At 44.5% G+C, this 19350-nt stretch overlaps 1 protein-coding gene across 1 annotated transcript in view; it reads right to left on the reverse strand.

The window, feature by feature from the left end:
* Nucleotides 1-19350, reverse strand: part of LOC126567842 (uncharacterized) — a 238417-nt gene that overhangs the window by 18156 nt on the left and 200911 nt on the right. Inside the window, exons 2-3 of the mRNA XM_050224156.1 lie at nt 3388-3558; nt 107-466 (exon numbers count right to left, since the gene is read on the reverse strand). Coding sequence (XP_050080113.1) covers nt 107-466; nt 3388-3558 — 531 coding nt within the window. The remainder of the gene's footprint in view (nt 1-106; nt 467-3387; nt 3559-19350) is intronic.

Consider the following 19350-nt stretch of genomic DNA (forward strand, 5'->3'; position numbering starts at 1 on the left):
AGATAGAGATAGAGAGCTAGAAAAGGGGTTCCAGGGTTGAATGGTGGTGGAGCAAAAACAGTATGGTGTTGGTAGTGTCACCGGCTGTTACGGTGTGAGTAATTACTTTGCAGGTGGTGGTAGTATTGTTGTTATTGTTGTTGCTGTTGCCGTTGCAGTGGTTACTGGTGTTATTGTTGACGCCGGGGGCACTGTGACTGTGACCGTTGACCGTGCTGGTACCGTTGCTGTTGGTGGTGGTGTTGGTGCTACCGATGCCGCTAGTGCCGTTACAGTGCGTCACCCCGTTCGTTGGTGGCGGTGCATTACCATTGTGATGGGTGACGACCGCACTGGGGCTGTGGCTGACGACGTACGTCGTGTACGGTGGTGGCGGTGCCGTGCCCCAGGCTAGCGTAAAGCCGAGGGCAGCGGCAGCCGCCGGTGGGACGGCCGTGGCTACCGTCGTCGCAACCGTTGCACCGTTCTGACGTATCGGACGTATCACGGAAGTTTAGTGCACACAAGTTAGGGCAAGTGGGCACGATTAACAGTATAGTTAGGAGAGATAGATTGAGAAAGAGAGAGAGAGAGAAAGAGAAGAGAGAGAGATAAAGGGAGAGATAGTAATATGAACGAAGAGAGACAGTGGTAACGATGATTTTCCGTCCGATGATGATATTGGGAAGATGTGTCCAATCGTGCTCCGAGGGGCTACATTAGTTTGGTTAATTTGTTTAGTTTTGTTATATAAGTGTCTCCGATGTTGAGCAGCTCCGATGGGCTATTTTTAGACTAGGTTGTAACAATGGGAGGCTTCCTTTGAAAGCAATTTGCACAGCCGTACGACGTTTTGTAATGCGATTTGCATACTTTACTCTTGTTCCATGCCTAAGCGTATGCAACCCGAACATCAAAAGTCGTAGAGTCATGCAATGATAGGCAACTTCACATATCTTTGATAAAGTCTTATAAAACACCACTTTTGCAAAAACAAAAAAGATAGGACCTGTGGGGGAAGATTTGCTGGAAGGCTATCTTGGATGGAATGATCTGGCTTTGCGGGACGATTCGATTGAAGTAACAGATACGTATACTAAGCTTAAAAGGCAAAGAAGAAACTGAGGCAAGCACTCCCAGCAGGCTGAACCGTGCAGAATAGCTGATGTTGTCAGGCAGGCCTTTTCTTTAGCAGCGTCCGCTTAATCTTACGCAGCCCTAAGACTTCTAACTATCCTCCATACCGCTAATCCAAAGGGAGATTGGAAACCTAGCCCGAAAAGCGAAAGCACTTCAGATCCTGCAGTTCCTGCACTAACGAAGCTCGCTGCCGGTTTGCGTGGTGTTCTAGAGGCTTCCTTACCCTCCCCTCCCACACAACAATCCACCAAGGTTCAACCCACTACAGGTACGGAGGCCATAACAAGCGATACTGTGCCATATCATCAGAGCCCGTACAAAGCGGCGAGTAGCGAGATTTGAGAAGAGAGCAACGCCACCGTTCCACACACCTGAGAGCTGTTGCGGAATCGGACGGCACACGCTTACCGAGTTTTACCGGGAACGATATCACGTTGACAGTTTCGGGGCAAAGGCGTTTCATCTGATCTGAACATCAGGCTGCACTTAAAACGCGTCCACGATTAGGTCTTCAAAATACCTTCAAAAAATTACAACAGAACAACAAGTTGAGTTAACGATGGGAAAGACACGCTTGTCAGCAGGAAGTGCATAGTGTGGCGGACGCAATGGAACAGTTTTCTAACAACACTTAGGAAGGGTTTCGTGCTTAATTTGTGTACCGTTCCACACTCAGCCTTCTGTCGCACTGTCAAGCAACAATAGGGCGACAATGTTGGTCGATGTTTTTTGTGGTAATGGTGTTGAAGTGTGGCTTTTTTATCTTCCTGTTCCTGATGACGAGACTTTCCGCGAGAGAGCGAGACAGCATTTGGCAGCACTTAATTTCCCTTAACGTGGTGAGGTAAAGGAGTCCGTGCCTAAAGGACACTCCGTAGGGTTTACACATGCTCGTTACTGTAAGTCACTAATTGCTGCTTGCCGAAGAGAGTTTGAGTTTGAGATGGAGCAAAATTTTCGAATTTCGATTAAACCAGCAGAAGAATGAGTTGACGGCAATTAAAAGTCTGAAGCTGTTCCCTCTGCACCACACGTCACCCAATACATACAGACACTTCCGGGGGTCAACTGGAGTGGTGAGTTTTGCCACGACGAATATAATGAGATTATAAAGCAGCGGAAGAAATCAGAAACGGAGGATTTTCAGCAATTTGCTAAGATGCTAAGAAAACATAACTTTGGAAAACAAAAAAACCAAAACGGAATGCAGCTTGTTTGGCGATTTTTCTTGTTTTGCTTTGATTTTTTGACTTCATTTGCATGACTTTGTGAAGTGTAGTGTGTTGTTTTGTCGAAGGTTAGAATTGTTTCAGGCAGTTGTGCAAACCATTAGTCTGTCACTCAACAACACGCAAACACTTGCTTTGTTTGTGGGTAAATCTTTTCGAGATGTTAGTTCAGTTGTTAGCAAATGCAGCACTCAAACAGTGTCCATTTTCTCCACCATACACACGCACACACACACACACACACACACACAGCTTTCACACAGAAACCTTTCACACCCATCTCACATGCAAGCCTTTCTTCTTGGCAGAGTAGCTTTACTCCTCGCTTCCGAGGGTCGCAAATTTTCCGCAGGACATTCTTCTTGACGAGGGTTTGACGATCTGCTTGGATCTGCTGCTTACTTGCTTGCTGCTGCAGCTCTTAGTAGTAGGTGTGGTTGTAGTGTTGATGCAACAACCCGCACGGGCGTGCACCTTCAAACGAAATCATAACGAGCGAGCGAGCACGAGAGAAAGATATAGTGGGTTGTGGAAGTGGCATGGTAAGCGCGCAACATAAAGTGTAATGAGAGCTTTTCCTGGGGTGAATTGATGACAGGGTGGTGATTGTGAAGTTGGTGAACTTTGCGGACAGGAGCGTCCTATCGCCAATGGATGAATTTGGAATAGGAATGAGCATTCCAATTGCACGAAGATGAATGAGTGTGATGTTTGGGAAATTAGATTGATTGGCAATGAACCATCGAGGGAACGAAATTAACACAAAAAATAACACAACAAATTAATGAACAGCTTGTCGTGGACTATGGGATACAGTGTTACTTCAGTTCAGGTAGCCGAGTGGACAACGACGTACGACTTAGCAAGAAAACGGTAACACCTTTCGCCTGCATAATAGCGACAAAGGTAACATAACGCGTCTAAAACAACAGAGTTTATGATTAAAATCGTTGCTCCAATCTAACCGTATGGGCGATCTTTACGAGCACCCCGAAGGGGGGCGTGGCGAAGGTGTATCAGGATCAGGCAGGCAACTTACCACTGCTGGCACTTGGCCGGGCAGAACCGGCTGGCCGGGTGAAATTCCCATCTGTTGCATCAGGGCGTTCTTCAAGGCGAGATGGTTTCTTCCGTTAATCAGCAGCTGGTCCTTCAGGTGCTGTGGAGGATGAAAGTATTTACACGGTGGTTTCTCACGATTGCAACGACCCTGCAAGTAGAAAAGAAAGGAGAAAGAAAGCGTTACCAAAAAAGACAGTAACAAGAAAACATTTGGTTTGACAAATTGCATATTTTCGGGCGTCTGTTACAGTTTACTTTATATTTAAGATGTTCAAAATTGAGGTAATTGTCAAGGAACTATCCTCTGCCACAGTACACTACGCACTGATGTCTCGACCGAGTGTTGTGACAATATTAATATTTGTTCGTGCTTGTACCGATACGTAAAAGCATGTTAAAAAGGTAGCTCTCGGCAGACAGGCAGAGCTCGACATGTCTCAGCACAATTCTCTAGACATCTCGAAAGGAAACCGATCGGAACCGTTTCTACACAACCGCATCACGTGTGTTGCTGTGCTGAAAGGACACAACGTCCCGTGGAGCCGTAACCTCTCGCCGGGTGAGTACCAAGTACATGCAATAGGTAGGCACGACCATGTTCTATCCATCCTGGCTCTGCTTTGGAGTGTTGTCAAAATAAATCCACCAAACCAGTGGGCGAAGACAGCACAGGAGGACCAGGAGAACATTGTTGTATCATCGGGAATTCATTTGCGGGCGAGTTCGGTCCGGGGAAACCCCCCGAGTGAGCGAGTGAAACGTTGACGGTGTACATGAGCTCAGACCCGTTTTGTGTGAAGTCAAACCTTCACTAACTTCAAAACCCGGGCAAAGCGCACAACAAGCCTGCCCGGAAGTCACATGCGAAAACCGCTGTGTGTGTGTGTGTGTGTGTGTCTGCTAGCTGCGTATGGCTGTTTCATTGGAGCTTGCTGCAGGCACGACGCACGTTACCCGACCGACAGCAAAACGTTCTGGGTGTGCATCTAATAAACGGTATTATATCGGTAGGCGATTTGTGCAATTAAATTTTCAACTTTAATTGAATGTAACGAAATTAATTGAAGCCTACAGGGGACTGGAGGAGCCGTAACCTTAGTCCGTGTGGGTGTTGTGCAGTTTGTGCCAGCATACAGCAGTGCGGATCTCCTCTTCGTATGTTGCTGAACATGTTTCGAGACAAAATTAAAATACCCCCGCAACACACTCCACTGTTGTGGGACAAAATACAACCGTCAGACATGAAGCGGTGTGCATTTAGAAATGGACGTGCATGCACAGGGTCATTTTATGGGCAAGCTGCAGAAACCAGAACACGGACAAACCCTCCGTAGCATATGTCTCGGGTCTTCGGCTTGTGCATGTGTGTGGCTTTCATTTGCGTAACGAGCCAGTGCCGTGCGCTAGCTCTCCATTTTGGACCACCATTTTGATGGAGTTGTTCCGAAAAATTATTTCACTGTTGGAGGAAGCTTTTTATAAGCCGATTTACCGAGTAGCTGCTAGTAGTAAAGCTGCTCCTTTCATTGCTGGCAGCGCACGTCTAATGGAGTCTCGTGGGTGCTCCGTATCAATTATGCTCGAATCGAGCCCCGAAAACCCACAAAGTGCGCCTGCATGTAGGCAATGCGTAATCAAAAAGCGCTTAGTAAAGCAGGGCTGGCTATGAAGAAACAAATAATACCCAAACAGTACAGACAGTACCGTCTCTCGTTCGCATTTAACTTTCGAAACATTAAACGTAAACAGGAGAGGTTGGTTTTAAATATAAAGGAGCATCCCCCCAAATGGTCCGAAAGAGGTTGGCCTTTAACGATGGGTGGTAAAAATTGCTGTCACCTTCCCCGATCGGCCAACCTGATGAAATGGTACTTCACGCCTCGGTTGAGTGATGGTTTTATGCGTTATGAGAACGCGGTATGACCCTCTTGTATTTTATTTCCGTTAATTTATTTATCACCCTGCCGAATGGGGCCCCAAAACTGAACCACAACGCCAACTGGCCATTTGAACTTTATCCACATGAAGGAAGGACACTCGGATGAGGTTTTTCGCTCGTGAAGTGTTTTCGGTGTATTTGTACGTGCTGCGGTTCGGTGGTTTTTGTCCCAAACTTTCGGCAAAATTGAGAAGTATTTTTATGGCGGACCTCCCACAATACTCACTCCTTCCGACCACAGTGAGAGAAAGAGGGCTGTGCTTGTAAAATATAAATAAAATGCAAAAATGACTCGCTAAGAGGTTATGCGTGTCGACCGCTGCCGAGAGCGAGAGTGTGTCAATGGCAATGACATGCAATGCCCGGCCAGGGGAGAGAGACAAAAAAAATTTAACAACACACAAATAAGCTTACTTTTATGATTATCCCTTTCTCATCTGCATGACCCGTTTCCCTTCTCACTTCACCTTAATTTCGGCTGTTTCAGGCATGCGGGGGATAAGGTTTTTTCGGCCCCCGCTTTTAACACCGTTCGGTTGGAAAATGATGTTTTAAATAATAAAATAAAAAGCGACGACAATTCGGCTGCAAGGCTGAAAATTGGCGGTTTTTTCACCAGCCTCCAAGCCCACCTTTGGAAGCTGGGCGCGATTGGTTGAGTCAAAGTGTCAACAAATGAAAAGCCCATCGTTGGAGATTTTTTTGTTTTTGGATGACAAAACGAGAAACGAATGGGTGGCGGCAATGTTTGCCTGAAGGTGGAATACGAGCGTGTGGAGCATAATCGTAAAAGAAAAGAACACAATTACTCATTTTAACACCGGTGAGGGTTTTCTGTTCTTTTTTTGTTTGTGGAAGAACTTTGCTTCATCCTCACAAGCTCTTAATTAAATTAAATTTACGATCTTTAGTGTTTGGCCGGTATGGGTAAACACATATACATACTTTGGTGCAACTGGCTAAAACACTTTCGCCGGCAGCAGACACGTTCGAGTGCCATCGAACCACTGTCGAATAAAGTTGGCGCAAGCCAGCCCAGGTGGAAGCCTCACACACAACGCTAAACACATCTTTCATCTCGCTTATTAAATGATTACTTTTCACCGGTGTGTTAGGTGGAGGTGTGGCCGGTTGCTTGAACAGCTTACCCACCCGCGAGCCGTGGAAATGAGGCAAAACAAACTACCATTCCGATGGTGGCGAAAAATTGCGCCTTTTCCAACGTTTTTTCGGCTATAACTTTTAGCTCGGGTGCGTTCTAAATCACTCTCGTCGCGTCATTTGATAGGGAGGGAAGTAAGCACGTCCGGGGCAGAAAGTGGCGTACACGGAGCTAATGGAAAAGTAGAATAAAGTGAAACATATCTCTGGCACCGGGTACCATCCCCACACTTCAACACAGCACACACATAAAGAGAGTTCTGCCGAGGCTCTCGGCAAAAGGTGACGATGATTTGCCTTCACGTGAGCATCGTAATGGTGATGGAAACTCCCGTAGTGCCGCATCCTGTGGCGTCCTATACGGGTAGTACGGTGAAGTGGAAAATGAAAACAATATTCATTATCATTATGATTACGATCAACATCAGTCTCTCGTTCATCATCGGCAATGGTTCAGCCGTGACCGACGGCTGAAGGGAAAATGTTGCGAAGAACGAGAGGCCAGGTTTTTTTTTTTGTTGGGCCCGTTGATGGATTGCGGTAAACGTAAACGGATGGTGGATGATTGGAAGCGTGACGGAGAGAGACTGCTGCACCATTATGGAAAGTGAAAGTGAAATTCTTAACAGTTTGCAGTAACGGGCGAGAAAAGCTAGCTAGTGAAGATGGAGAAAATTAAGTTGGCAAAAGTGAAACACCGTTCGCTTAACTAAATTTCTTTTTTTTTTTTGAGGGAACAAACAGGCCTTGTGTACTTCTAGACGAAAATGGTAATGGTGATGGTCCTGAAGGAACTGTTGTGTCATGGAGGATGATAAAATAGATATTCATTGCTTAAAGTGACAGTTTTAGAAGGGATGGTTTCATCAATAATGTTCTTCAAATTAAGAAATTTAATTTTTATAACACTTAATTTTGGAAAAAGTATCGAAACTGTCCTACTTAAAGATTATTTCATATATTAGACGCATTTTTTCTTTTATTTTCATCGTCTAGAGTTGAAAAAAGCTTGTAAACTCTTCTGTCAATTTTCATTGTTCATTAACTTAATGTTGGTTTGGGTAAACTAAGCTTGTCAACTTATCTATAATATTAGTTTAAATATTTTATACAAAATTTTCTCTGTACTTTTTTTTAAAAAATTTACATTCTTAATTTAGCTTGTATATTACGCGTTCTAAAAACGTCTGCACATGTCAAAGTGCTTGTAAAACTGTCTTCAAATATTGTCAAATATTTTTTCAACATACTATTGCGTTCCTCCGGGCGTTTTTATGTAGAGCTCAGCTCAAAATTTAGGCTTTTCTCTTGATAGTACAAAATTTAAACAATATCTTCAAATTCAACCGAAATTTTAAACATCAGATTTGTCCAAATAAAAGCGTGTAATGCTTGCCCAATCTCTTATATTTCAACAAATTCTATCTTTTCTACAAATGCTTTTATAGAATTTCTTCAACAAATATTCAAAACGATGCTAATAAAACTAGCCCATTTGCCGCTCGATCACATGTTAACCATTCCGAACATGGCCAACGCCTTGACAAAGAACTCTATCACATCGAACACCGAACTGGACGGATACGACGATCATTAAATTCTAATCGCTGCTTTGACGCGCCAGAACGAAATTACTCGCTCGCCGGTCGTCGAACGGGTGATGGTCCGAGAACTTTCGGACCGGAAGTACGGCAGTAACTGTAACTGGCATACCGTGAAGGAACAAAAAAAAAAAAAAAACTACCCCAACGCAGACGCGCAAGGGCAATAAAGCTGACTAGACACACTGCAAGGCGCCAGGGCGCCTGCAAACCGGAGGCAGTAAAAGTAAAAGCGGATGGCTTTCCTTCCGGTTCGGTTGAATCGGTCAGAGTTTTACTGTCTTTCGCGCAGAAAAGCTTGTTTTTTCTCTCTCGCTGTCTGTTACCCACCTCCCCCCTTCGTGGTTGTTCTAGCGCGAAATGTGTCGATGGGTGAAATTTATAACACGTATCCGTCGGTGTGCGCGTTGTGCAAAAACACCGAGTCCGAGGTCAGTGCGGGATGGTTTTCTGTTTTATTTCTACCGAATCCATTAACGATTAGCACGCGGGTCGTTTTGTTTTTGGAATGGAGCGGATGTGCAGGCGAAAGGATCAGGATAAGAAATATCTCTCTTGGGATATATAAATGAATCGGCTAACATGTCCGTTTCGGTGCCAGCGTAGCAGTGGGAAAGAAACTTGTTTATGGGTCTTCAAGGATGATATTGGATCGTTTGTTTAACATATTTTATTTGCTTAAGCAAGGAAAGGATGTCCAAGTACTGTAATGTATGTAGTAATTTCTTTAAACAATACTAAGAACGAGGAAAAATGTGTCAAAAATTAATAGCAAAAATGCATCACAACAAAATTGCATAAATTTAGCACAAAATGGCGAAAAAAAAATTAATACAAAAAGTTTGGCAAATTGCTCTATAACGATCCAACTGCGCTGTAGAGTTCACTTCATCGCGAAGTAAAAAAACAGGGGATCGTTACAGTAATTGCATAAATTAAGCAGTAAGCAATCTGTTGGTACAGTATTATGTCCCACTGCTTATTAGCGCCCATAATAAATTCCTGCTAACTGGCGCCCTATTACCACACCCTTACCCAAGTGCTCTTTGAAAGCACATTGAATAAAACATTTTGCAAAACGTTATTAAACAAATCACCCGCTGTGGCGGCCTTGAAAGGTACGAGAATGATTAGTTCCTTCTACTTTCCACCACAACAAAAACGGAAACGGTTGCATACGAGCAGGGCTTCCGGCAGCAGTAGCAGCTAACGCCTACCGTAAAGCAATGGCCAAGCGTTGGCCATTTGGTCACGAACAGTGCATACCATCACGGTACGACTAAAAACGAGCTCAAAACTCGCCCTAGCGCTTAGGACAAAAACACACAGTACACACGCGAACAAGGATTGTGTTGGCGACGGTGGTGCGCTTCCGGGCGACCCGGGTAGCATAAATGGCATCGTTGTACATCGTCTGCAGCTTCTCAACACTTTTGTCATCACACTAGCACTGTATGTGTGTGTGTGCCTTTGTTTGTTTCAATTGCTAATTCAACAAGTACTCAAGTCCGGTCAGTGGTTTCGGCAAGAAGCAAGGCATTTGAGCAAGGAAAAATAGGAAAACAAAACAAAAAACCCAGCCCCCCATGGAACCATTTTGTTTCCCAAGTGGTGCCATTGAACACAGAGCATAGAAAATGGCGTTTTTTTCTGGGAGTTGGTTTTCGGGGTAGTGTTGAAGCGGCATGACCTTTTCTTTCGTTGGTCTATTTCGGGAGAACCTCTCGGCGATCCGGGATTGTATTCACGCCTTTGCATTCATTGGCAATAAACATATGTTATTTGAGGAAAGGTTATGATGTTCGCAGTTGTCCTTGCGCCCTCTACCGCATACCCTTTCCAACGATTCTAGTTGTGAAGTCGTTTGTTCTCGTGTTGCTTTCAACTTCAGTCTGTAGAAAACAACGAACCATTCCTAAACGAACCTGCCAGAAGAAGACAAGCAACCTCCACCGAGCCATGTTCCAGGATGAGGTTTCCTTTCTGTTTTTCCTCCCCAAAAAAGTTCGTTCCTTCAAAAAGCAACAGTAGTCATTCTTTTAGTTTGGGGGTTTTGTGTCCCGCTCATGATATTGTTTGCACTTGAAGAATACTTCTGCTCCGGCGGGTGTTTTCTGGTGTGTCTCATTTGTAGAAAAAAAAAACCCACACCCCGTTTGTTCTTGACTCCGCACAACAGAACTGCCTCCGGCCTGCGACAGACGATGCAATGCCCGGTGGCAAAATTGCTCTCAGTCGTGTGTCGTTTAATGCTCGGTTTGCGGTGTTGTGTTCGTCTTAATGCGTTCGTTCCGAGCAGGACGTCCGGACGCCATCGTTCGCTCGGTGGTGCAGAGTGGTGGTGGATGCTTCAGGAGGAGGATGAGGAACAAAAACAAAAACCGGATCTCTGGTGTTTTTTTTTTTTTGTCTACTTTCTCCCCAGCTCAACTGCATACAGTGTGAGTGTGGGTGTGGTGCATTTACACCTTCGGTCTTCACTATGCGACACCCTGTGTACATGGAAGAATTGGCAGTTTTTTTTTTCTCTTGTCGGACCAAGCAGGGGTCATCATGACCAAACACGATCGTGGAGGACCGTAGAGAGGAAGATTTATGAGAACGGTGGTTAGTGTAGGCAATAGAGGATCCAAAATGAGGACACCGAACGACAAGCCAGCCTTGGCTGGCCGCGTATACTTGTGCGGAAAAGTGGAACATAGTGCCATCTGACGGTATGCATTAGAAGCGCCAAGTGTCAAATCGTCGTCGCCCTGTTGCGCGTGTTGAAAGCAGCGGAATGAGTAGAAGAGCGAGAAAAAACGAGCTCCCGAACCAGAAGGATCGGAAACCGAGAACAAAAGGGTGTTTTCATACGACAGAAATTAAGTGCCAGTCCTTTCAAGTGTCATTAATTCTGGGCCCTCTCGGTTTCTTTGCAGAGTGGTGGAGGTTGCTTCGTCTACTACTCTCACGGACCTATTGTTGAGGTTTTTTTTTTTTTGTTGTTATCCTGGATAGGAACCTTCTTGCCTGCTTCGTGGTACGATATAAGAATGAATTATTGTGATGCTTGCCTCTGTGCCGTGCCGTGGGTAAAGCGTCCTCCCGAGTGTGGACGTCTAAGAAGAGCTTAATTTTCTACTCATTTTATTCTACTGCTGCTGGTGCCCTCTACCGGAGGAGCACTCTCGTTTACTCAGATGCTTTCTGAGCAGATACGGTGCGAGGGAAAAGTATAAAACGCACGACAAAACACCTTCCCAGCATCGGTGTGAGAAACAACATCCGGTTCTGGTGTTTACGGGCACAAGAAAGAAGCAGAAAAAAGTCAACACAGGAAACTTGGTGCTACTGCTGCAGTGCCAGCACACAAAAAGCGGCAACCACCCGATGGAGGAGGTCGAGCAAGATCTGGGAAGATAATTTAATCAACGAGTTTGTTTTGCTACACGTCTGCTATTGAAGTTTATGATTCTTGTGGCCGTCGTCTAAGCACGCGGGAAAGGTTTTGCACATTTTTTGTGCTTGTGTTTTGGAGCGAGACGCTTGCCAGTGCGGAAGCGGAATCTGGTGTGGAGTTATTTGTTTGCGAGTTAGGAGAAACCACTAGCGAGCCTGATGGGTGGAATCTGGAGTGAAGGAATTGTTTTTAAATATTAAAACAGGAATCAAGCGATTTGTGCTTCCTGATGAGAAGAGTGGTACTAAAGATAGCCAATTAGCTGTGCTTGGGTTGAAGGATTATAGAATGAGGGGAGCTGTATTATAGCACTTTATTGCGGGTTTTGCAAGCATAAATGTAAAGGGTTTTCTCAGTGTAATCTGCTTAATATTAATCTCAAACAGTTGAATTATACATTGAATTGGTGACATCAAATTCGAGCTACCATCTCAAGAATCTTGGCATTAGACTTAAGACATTATAAACTGAAACATGTCGATTTCTTGAAGTTCAAGTTATTGTCGATATCGTTGCAAAAATAAACTCAGTTTTCTTTAAGCACCTTTCCACCTGCCTTCATCTCCCTCTCCCTCTCCAATATCCTTATCATGTCTTCAGCTTTATAAGCACTCACCTAAGTTAATTTGTTGCAATAGAAAACAACCCAACAAGCTAACTCCGCCAGCTATTGCTATTGAATCAAGCTGTGTACACACCGGCTCCATTACGCGGAGAGCAACAGGATCAGCAGATAGAAGAAAAGCAAAGCAAAAAACCCCAACGGAAACCCATCTCTTGCAACGCATCGGTCATGTAACCGGAGCTAGAGCACGATGATACTGACCGCATCATCCCCACACGGTTCACACAACCACGAGTCTACAAGGTTGGTAAATATTTTCACAAAACCGGACCCAACGCTAGTCAACCCCGGACCGAGGGTGACACCGTCTAACACACAGCCACACAAATAGAGCACCGTTGTGGTATTTTCACTGAAAAACACCTTCCCACAGTACCGGAAACGATCGTTTGGGTGAAGTGAAAAAGCGGATATAGGAAGGCGGTTTATTAAGGTTTATAAATATTTGTTTCAAGCCACCAACTCTGTAAGAGTGATCCGGTTTTGACGCTTTTGGTAAAGGCTGTTATGAACGGAGCAGGTTTTGCGGGAGATGCCACAGATTAAGAAAGGCGCGTCGGGTTTTGCTCTATTCAACCGAACCTCTATAGCAATCCTTGCGGGATACCGAGAAGAACGTGTCCGGGAGACTCTGTCTAAGGGCTCTTTAGCCAATATTTTTCCACTCTTCCATGCAGAGTTCCACTCATCATTGTTTGTTGGTTCGACCAAAAAAGACTACTTTCCTGCATCGCATCGTAGTTCACTTCATTCCCGTGGTAAAGAGTTGCTGCTAAAAAACCTGATGGAAATTCACGGTACTGTAGAGCCATTATGTTTAGCTTTATTAAAACCATCCTATCGGATTCACGTGAAAGGGCTCAACAGCAACAAAAACAAGGAACCAACGAGATTGCTGATTAATTCTGACAATTGCTCAGTCCTACTCTTGCGAGGCGTAACGCTTCGAATTGCAATTAACTGCGAGCGGTACACGGCAAACAAGCTCTTCAATTGCGCTTCAAAGCACGAAATAAATGCCATCGATTTCCCAAGCTATTCCCCAAAAACTGCCACATTCTACACCTGATGTTGCGGTGATGTTAAAACGATGTATAGATATGGCTTTCGCTTCCTCTGGGAGAAACTATTTCTCAAGTACCGCACTGCGAACAGTAATTTCCCGTAACGATACGCTACGATAGTTTGTCCTGGAATGGTGGAATGGCTAGTTATATGCAGTTAACACAGCACAACCATCAACGCTTCGATACACAGCGATGTGACACACACACACTCACGCGACGTTAATTGCCCGATGACGTAGTAACCAGCCGTAAGCCCGGGCAATATCCATTAAACTACAAACGCCTAGTCGTTTCAGACGTTCGCTCGTTTGCTTGGCACTTGAGAGGAATCCTCTTCCGGCCATCAGAAAGGGACCTTTCGTCGGCAGCTCGTCGTCGGTCGGGCTGTCTATCTGTGTCTACCGATATCTTCTACGACAGCGCCAGCGGCATCACATCACTGTCGAGCGACGGCTTCCCAGATGAAGCGAGGTGAAGCTACTGATAGAGACGACACACATAGAAAAGAATGTTCCAACCATCAATAGGACACTTGTCGCTCATAATCCGCCTCAAACTCCGGATCTGCAGAAGTTTACTTAAGCGTTCCAGTACGCTTACAATCCTATCGGAAAAAAAAGAAGGAAACCTACCGAGCGAACGAGAGAGCAAATTATCTTGCGGATGTATCTATCATGCCTCATGATGCCCGCTAGTACTGTTTCGGTTGGCGGGGGAGGCTGTGCTGGCTAATCGGTGTGTCAGGAGGAGCAATATCTTTCGCTCCCGGTAGGCTTAACCCGACAAAAGTCTCCTTATGGCGGTGCTTCAAGTGGACACATTTATCGTGGATTATAGCACGTAAGAAAACCCTACACACGGAAACTCGAAACAGTCCGAGATTTTATCGACCACTTCTTTGCAATATACAGCTGTTTGAGTTGTACCCTTGCGTACAGGGGGATGGAAGAACCAGAAGGAAAGGAAGCAACAAAAGCGATAAGCTGCTGCTGAAGGGCGGAAATTGGACACAATCGAGTGATAAGCATTTGGATGGACGAAGAAATTTAACCTCTCGCAGGACTTTGACAGCTCCCGATAGCGTATATCGTCCGGTCATTACGTGCAATGCAGTGTGGCATACTTTTAGACGCTTTCGTTACGTTTTCTGCTCCCCAAAAGCGTGACACTTCTCCGCAATGGTCGATCGTAAAGTTTACAAGCAGTGAACAAATTGAAAAGGAGTTTCCGTGTGTATGTGCGAGACGGAAAGTCAGCATTATACACAACCACCTCACTGTACTGTCCCCTGCAAGTTTTGCAGATAAAATCATGTATTAAGTTAAGTAAGATTATAAAGCGTATCCTAAAAACTCCCATTCGCCCATCCAAAACTGAACTGCGCGCGGGTGAATGGTTCCGGATCCGGAAAATTGCTGACTGAAACAGAACCGAGTACGGGCCGCATCACCATTTCCAACGAGTCCCCCGGGAGGCACCATAAAGATGTCGATGGCAATAGTCGAAGCAACGTCGGAGGGATACACATTTCACGTGCCCCCTAGAGGTAGGCAAGAGTTACTTTTAAGTGAAGCGAAAAGTTTTTCATCCCCCGCGCCTTGGCCGAGCGACAAAGAGAGAGGAGAGATAGAGAGAGAGAGAGAGAGAGAGAGAGAGAGAGAGAGAGAGAGAGAGAAATGGAGCGATTGATTTTTGGGGTGAGATTGGCACACGATTCGCCTTCCTTCGCTTCCGACCAGGCGTGAAATGTGTTCGATGTGTAACCGGCTCTATACACCATCGTTTTGCTTTGGATAATGGAAATGGAAAGGTAAAATGCAATGTTTCGAATGGTCTCTGGAGGGAGAAAAACTGGGAAACCGACAAAAATGGAATTTTATGCACTAAATTATGCATTTTCTTACAACGCCTTTTTTGCTCTGCCCAACCACACCACACACATCCACACATCCTGAAGGAAGAATCGCGGTGTTCAATTAGTCGTGGATTAAATAAAAACCAAGCTCCTGTCTGCATGAGCCTGTATGTGCCAAGGTTTTTATTAAACAGGGCGAGTTTTAATCCAAAGCGATCTACTTATTTAGCGATTTTTCATGCTAGAACGGATTCCCTTTTGCCAATTGTCACCAGCAACAAAATGGCTTCATTTAAATTAAATTCCCAAAATTCCTGCCGGTGTAAAAGCACCCGGTTAGAATTCGGCGTGTGAAGCTAAATAGGTTGAACCAGATAAATTCGACTACGTTATGTAAGCGAATCGGTTCGGAGCCTTCTTAAGGCGTAAAAAAGCCAAGAAGGCTAAAGATGGGTGCCACCGGGTACGGGAAGCCTATTACTCTTTAATCCGCTTCCACGACAAATGGAAGCGCTTGCCCCAAAAACTGCCTCCATCAGCAGGAAACAAACACAATTTAATAAGGGCAAATAAAGGGAAGGCAACATCCCAGTGGGGGGAAAACAATCCCCCGAAGAAAAAAAAACCCCTCGGTGCAACCTAATAACATAATCCGCACGCACTACAGTTGTCTATTTGGTTGATGGTGTCATCGTCCGACAAGAGAGAAAAAAAACGAAAAAATGGCGAAGCCTCCTCTTTTAGGCCTTCCCAAGCGCTTCACAGCCACAGATCGAACAGATAAAGCGTGACCGGTGGAGGAAGCGGTCGTCGTAAAAACGAACAGTTGAAGAAATAATCCTTAAACTTTACACCGGCAGAATACTAATTTCTTGCTTAACAGTTAACATTCGGGTGGGATAGCTTTTCCTCCCGGACGGCGCGCATTGGCTATAACAAAATCAAGCTGCAAATGATTTACTCGTGACGCAGAATGAACAAAACAGAAAGCATCATAATGTAACGGCATGGTAAAAAGCTGTCGTTAGATGTTATGGTGAGTACGTGAAAATGGCCACTCGCCGAAACACATACCCGGCGATGGATCGAAATGGAACCATTAAGCGATAGAGTGGGATGTTTTCCCTTTGAATTGGGTTCCAGTTTTGCGACAGGACACACATCATATTAACTGCCTCCCGGATGGGGCTGGACATAAGGACACAGCTCGGAGCTCTGAGCGACACATCTGTCGGCATATCATTCCGTAGCGAAAGTATTGTAGCAACAGAAACGATAATAAAAGAGCGAGATAACGACAGCTCTGCAGCAAGAAAAGCAGAAGGAAGATAAACTGAGGGTTTTTTTTTCGGGCCAGTATATGTATCGCAAATTAGCCATTTCGGTTTGATTTTTCAATCACTGGCCGGAAATTCGTTCGGCAGGAAATTTGCCCATCAGTATGACATAAATTGGGTTGGCTGAAGTCCTTCAAGCCGGTATGCTGTTGCCCATAGTTACGAAGTTTTTCGGCAGGATTCTGACGGCCCAGGCTGACAAATGATGGTCGTTTAGCCGGTGGCCACACGGTATGGTTGGGGAGGTTTCCTTGTAGCTTATGCTTCTCACCTGAAATTAGAATAAAATGGAGATAAAGAGAAACATGTTAGTATGGTAGATTAAGGATTGTTGAAGATTCCTTTGAAAGGAAGTAGATGTAACGTAAAGATTATTTGTAAAAAAAATCAAAATATATTTATAAAAAGAAAATAAATAAGATTTTGAAACGCCTTAAGTTATGCATTTGATATTTGCAAGCACACGTTTAATTTATCAATAAATTTACTGATGGTTAGGTGCCCACCTAGCTATTTAAATTTTTTTCATCCACAACAAATTCCCCCGAAAGGATAATATTCACCTGGCATTCGGTCAAGGAATGTCTGCTGCTTTGCTTTGTGGTTATAGCCAGCGGCCAAGAGAGTTGTTAAAACTATTTCGCCGTACACAATGTGTGTTTCGAGAGGATGGTTCCAAAATAAATGGTTGTCCCAAATGCAAAACCACCCCCAAAAAAACCCTAACCAACAACCGTAAATATCCGTCTACAAATGATCATCATTATCTGCAACTTTAAACAGTGCACAAAATACTTTTCCTCTTCCGGCTATGCGTCTCAATGTACGGAGGAAGCATCAAAGTGCAAAAGTTTCCTGTCCGGTTGGTCCATTTGCGGTTTCGGTTGCATGTGTGTGTGTGTGTGGGGTGGGGCGAGAAGATTTTCTTTCCCCCAAAACCCGATGCAACTCCTATTGCCAAGAAGCGTTTCGGTTGCACAAGGAAAATCCTATTCCAAACCGCAATCATATGATGCATCCGGAGAGCATGTGTGTTTGTGTTCCAAGGATTTTTGGGCTATCCAAACGATCTTAGGTGCCGATTCGCTTCGTTAAAAAGCATACCAATGTGAAAAGTTTCCCGATTGCAAAGAGGAACTATTTACCTTCTGAAACACACCCAAAGTTCAAACATGTTTGTGTGTTATCAAGTGATAGCCTTAACTTTGTTTTTTCCCTTATGTTAAGCATCATCATTATCTGCCACCAACTGGCATAACAAATATCTTCCATTCCCATATCCATCCTGCCAATTGAGCACGTCCTGCCAGCAACCGGGAAATGGCGCAATTTGCGAACGATTTATTGTGTGTGAAATATTTTACGAGAGCTGCATCTCATCATCATCATCATCATTGGCACCGTAGCTGAGTATCATCAATTTGTGGCTCCAATGGTTAAGAAGAGTGAAGTAGGAAAAAAAGTAAAATAAATCCTCGCTCCACACACACACACCCACACACTTGCAGCCGGAATCCGGAAGGCACAATCTGACCGCCAATGGTTACCCGATATTGAAGGATTACAACAAGCCCTCCCCCGATAAACGATCGATTGCATTACGGATGAAGTAAATCGAAATTTCCCATCTACATGCGTGGTACAGGGAAAGCCCTCGACAAGCAGCACAACCGTCCTCATCGAACCCTATCCAATTATTATCGGCCTTCCTTCACGTTGATGGTTCTCAATTAATATGGGCTTGCCGGTATTTTTCTCTCGGTCTCTACTGCCTGTTTTGGACAGGATCCGGATTCATGAAAGTGTGTATAGATTCAGGCGCCAAGCGAAGGCTTATTTTCCGCCCTGTTTTTTTTTCCTGCCCTTGCCGAATAATAGTGATTCCTAGAGCCCTTTTTCCTCGATCGGACCAAGAGAAGGTAACAAAAAGGAGCGATAAAAAAAGACGAACGTTTTCCACTAAATTTGTCTAATTGATGAAATTTTCCAAAGATATAAATCAAAATTTTCCAATTAAAATTTTCATTATGATTTATCGCTACGTTCCCGTTTTAGTAGGGGGTTTTTTTTTGCAGTGTGAAGCTCGTAATTGTGCAGCTCATGTGTGGCAATGAAGGTATGCACGGCTATCGACACGGTCCAACATGAACCCCTGGCTTTGGCCATCGATTAAGCGCGCACGTGAAAGAGTGAAGAAGTCCTTGTAGGTGCGCTTTCACTTGTTTTTTATTGCCGACCAGTAAACTAGTGTCCAACTTTTTGGCGATACAGTTGTGGCTCCTGTCGGGACATGCCAGATTGTTGAAGGGCTTAAACTGTTCGTAACTGGCTTTTGGTGATATTATGGAATTTTGGTAAGAGTGGAACTCCAGAATTAGGTAGTGTAACGGAGCGTAGATATTCATATTTTTCTTTTACAATTAAATTTACGCGATCGATACAGTGATTTACCAATTTAAAGCTGTTGAATAACTAAAAAATTGTCCAATTTTCTACGGTGAAACATTGCTGTTTTTGCAGCCAATCTTTACAACCGAAAACCAGTTGCAGACCAATTTATTGTTGCGAAAGCAACCCAACAGGCAACACATACAAACACAGACACTCAAGTTGGGTAATAAAATGACCATAATTTATGTTGCGTTTCACATGCAGTTTCGGTAACATGTGTTCGAGGTTTAGTTGGATACGGAGGGCCACCAGATTGAAGCTGCCAGAGAGCTAGACACACAGCCCTGAGGTTTAGAATTAATAGGATAAGTTCCATGCTTAAGCTTTGATTCTGTCCACTCGCATCTCGCACTTTTGCCAGCCGTCCTATCTTTGAAGCGTCGGGATGCTTCAAAAGAAGCTCTCCTCTCTCTCGTTCCTTCTTTCGTTTTGCCCACCACTAGTAATGTGCTGCTGACGGTA

Source organism: Anopheles maculipalpis, chromosome 2RL (assembly GCF_943734695.1).
Source record: "Anopheles maculipalpis chromosome 2RL, idAnoMacuDA_375_x, whole genome shotgun sequence".
Lineage (NCBI taxonomy): Eukaryota > Metazoa > Arthropoda > Insecta > Diptera > Culicidae > Anopheles > Anopheles maculipalpis.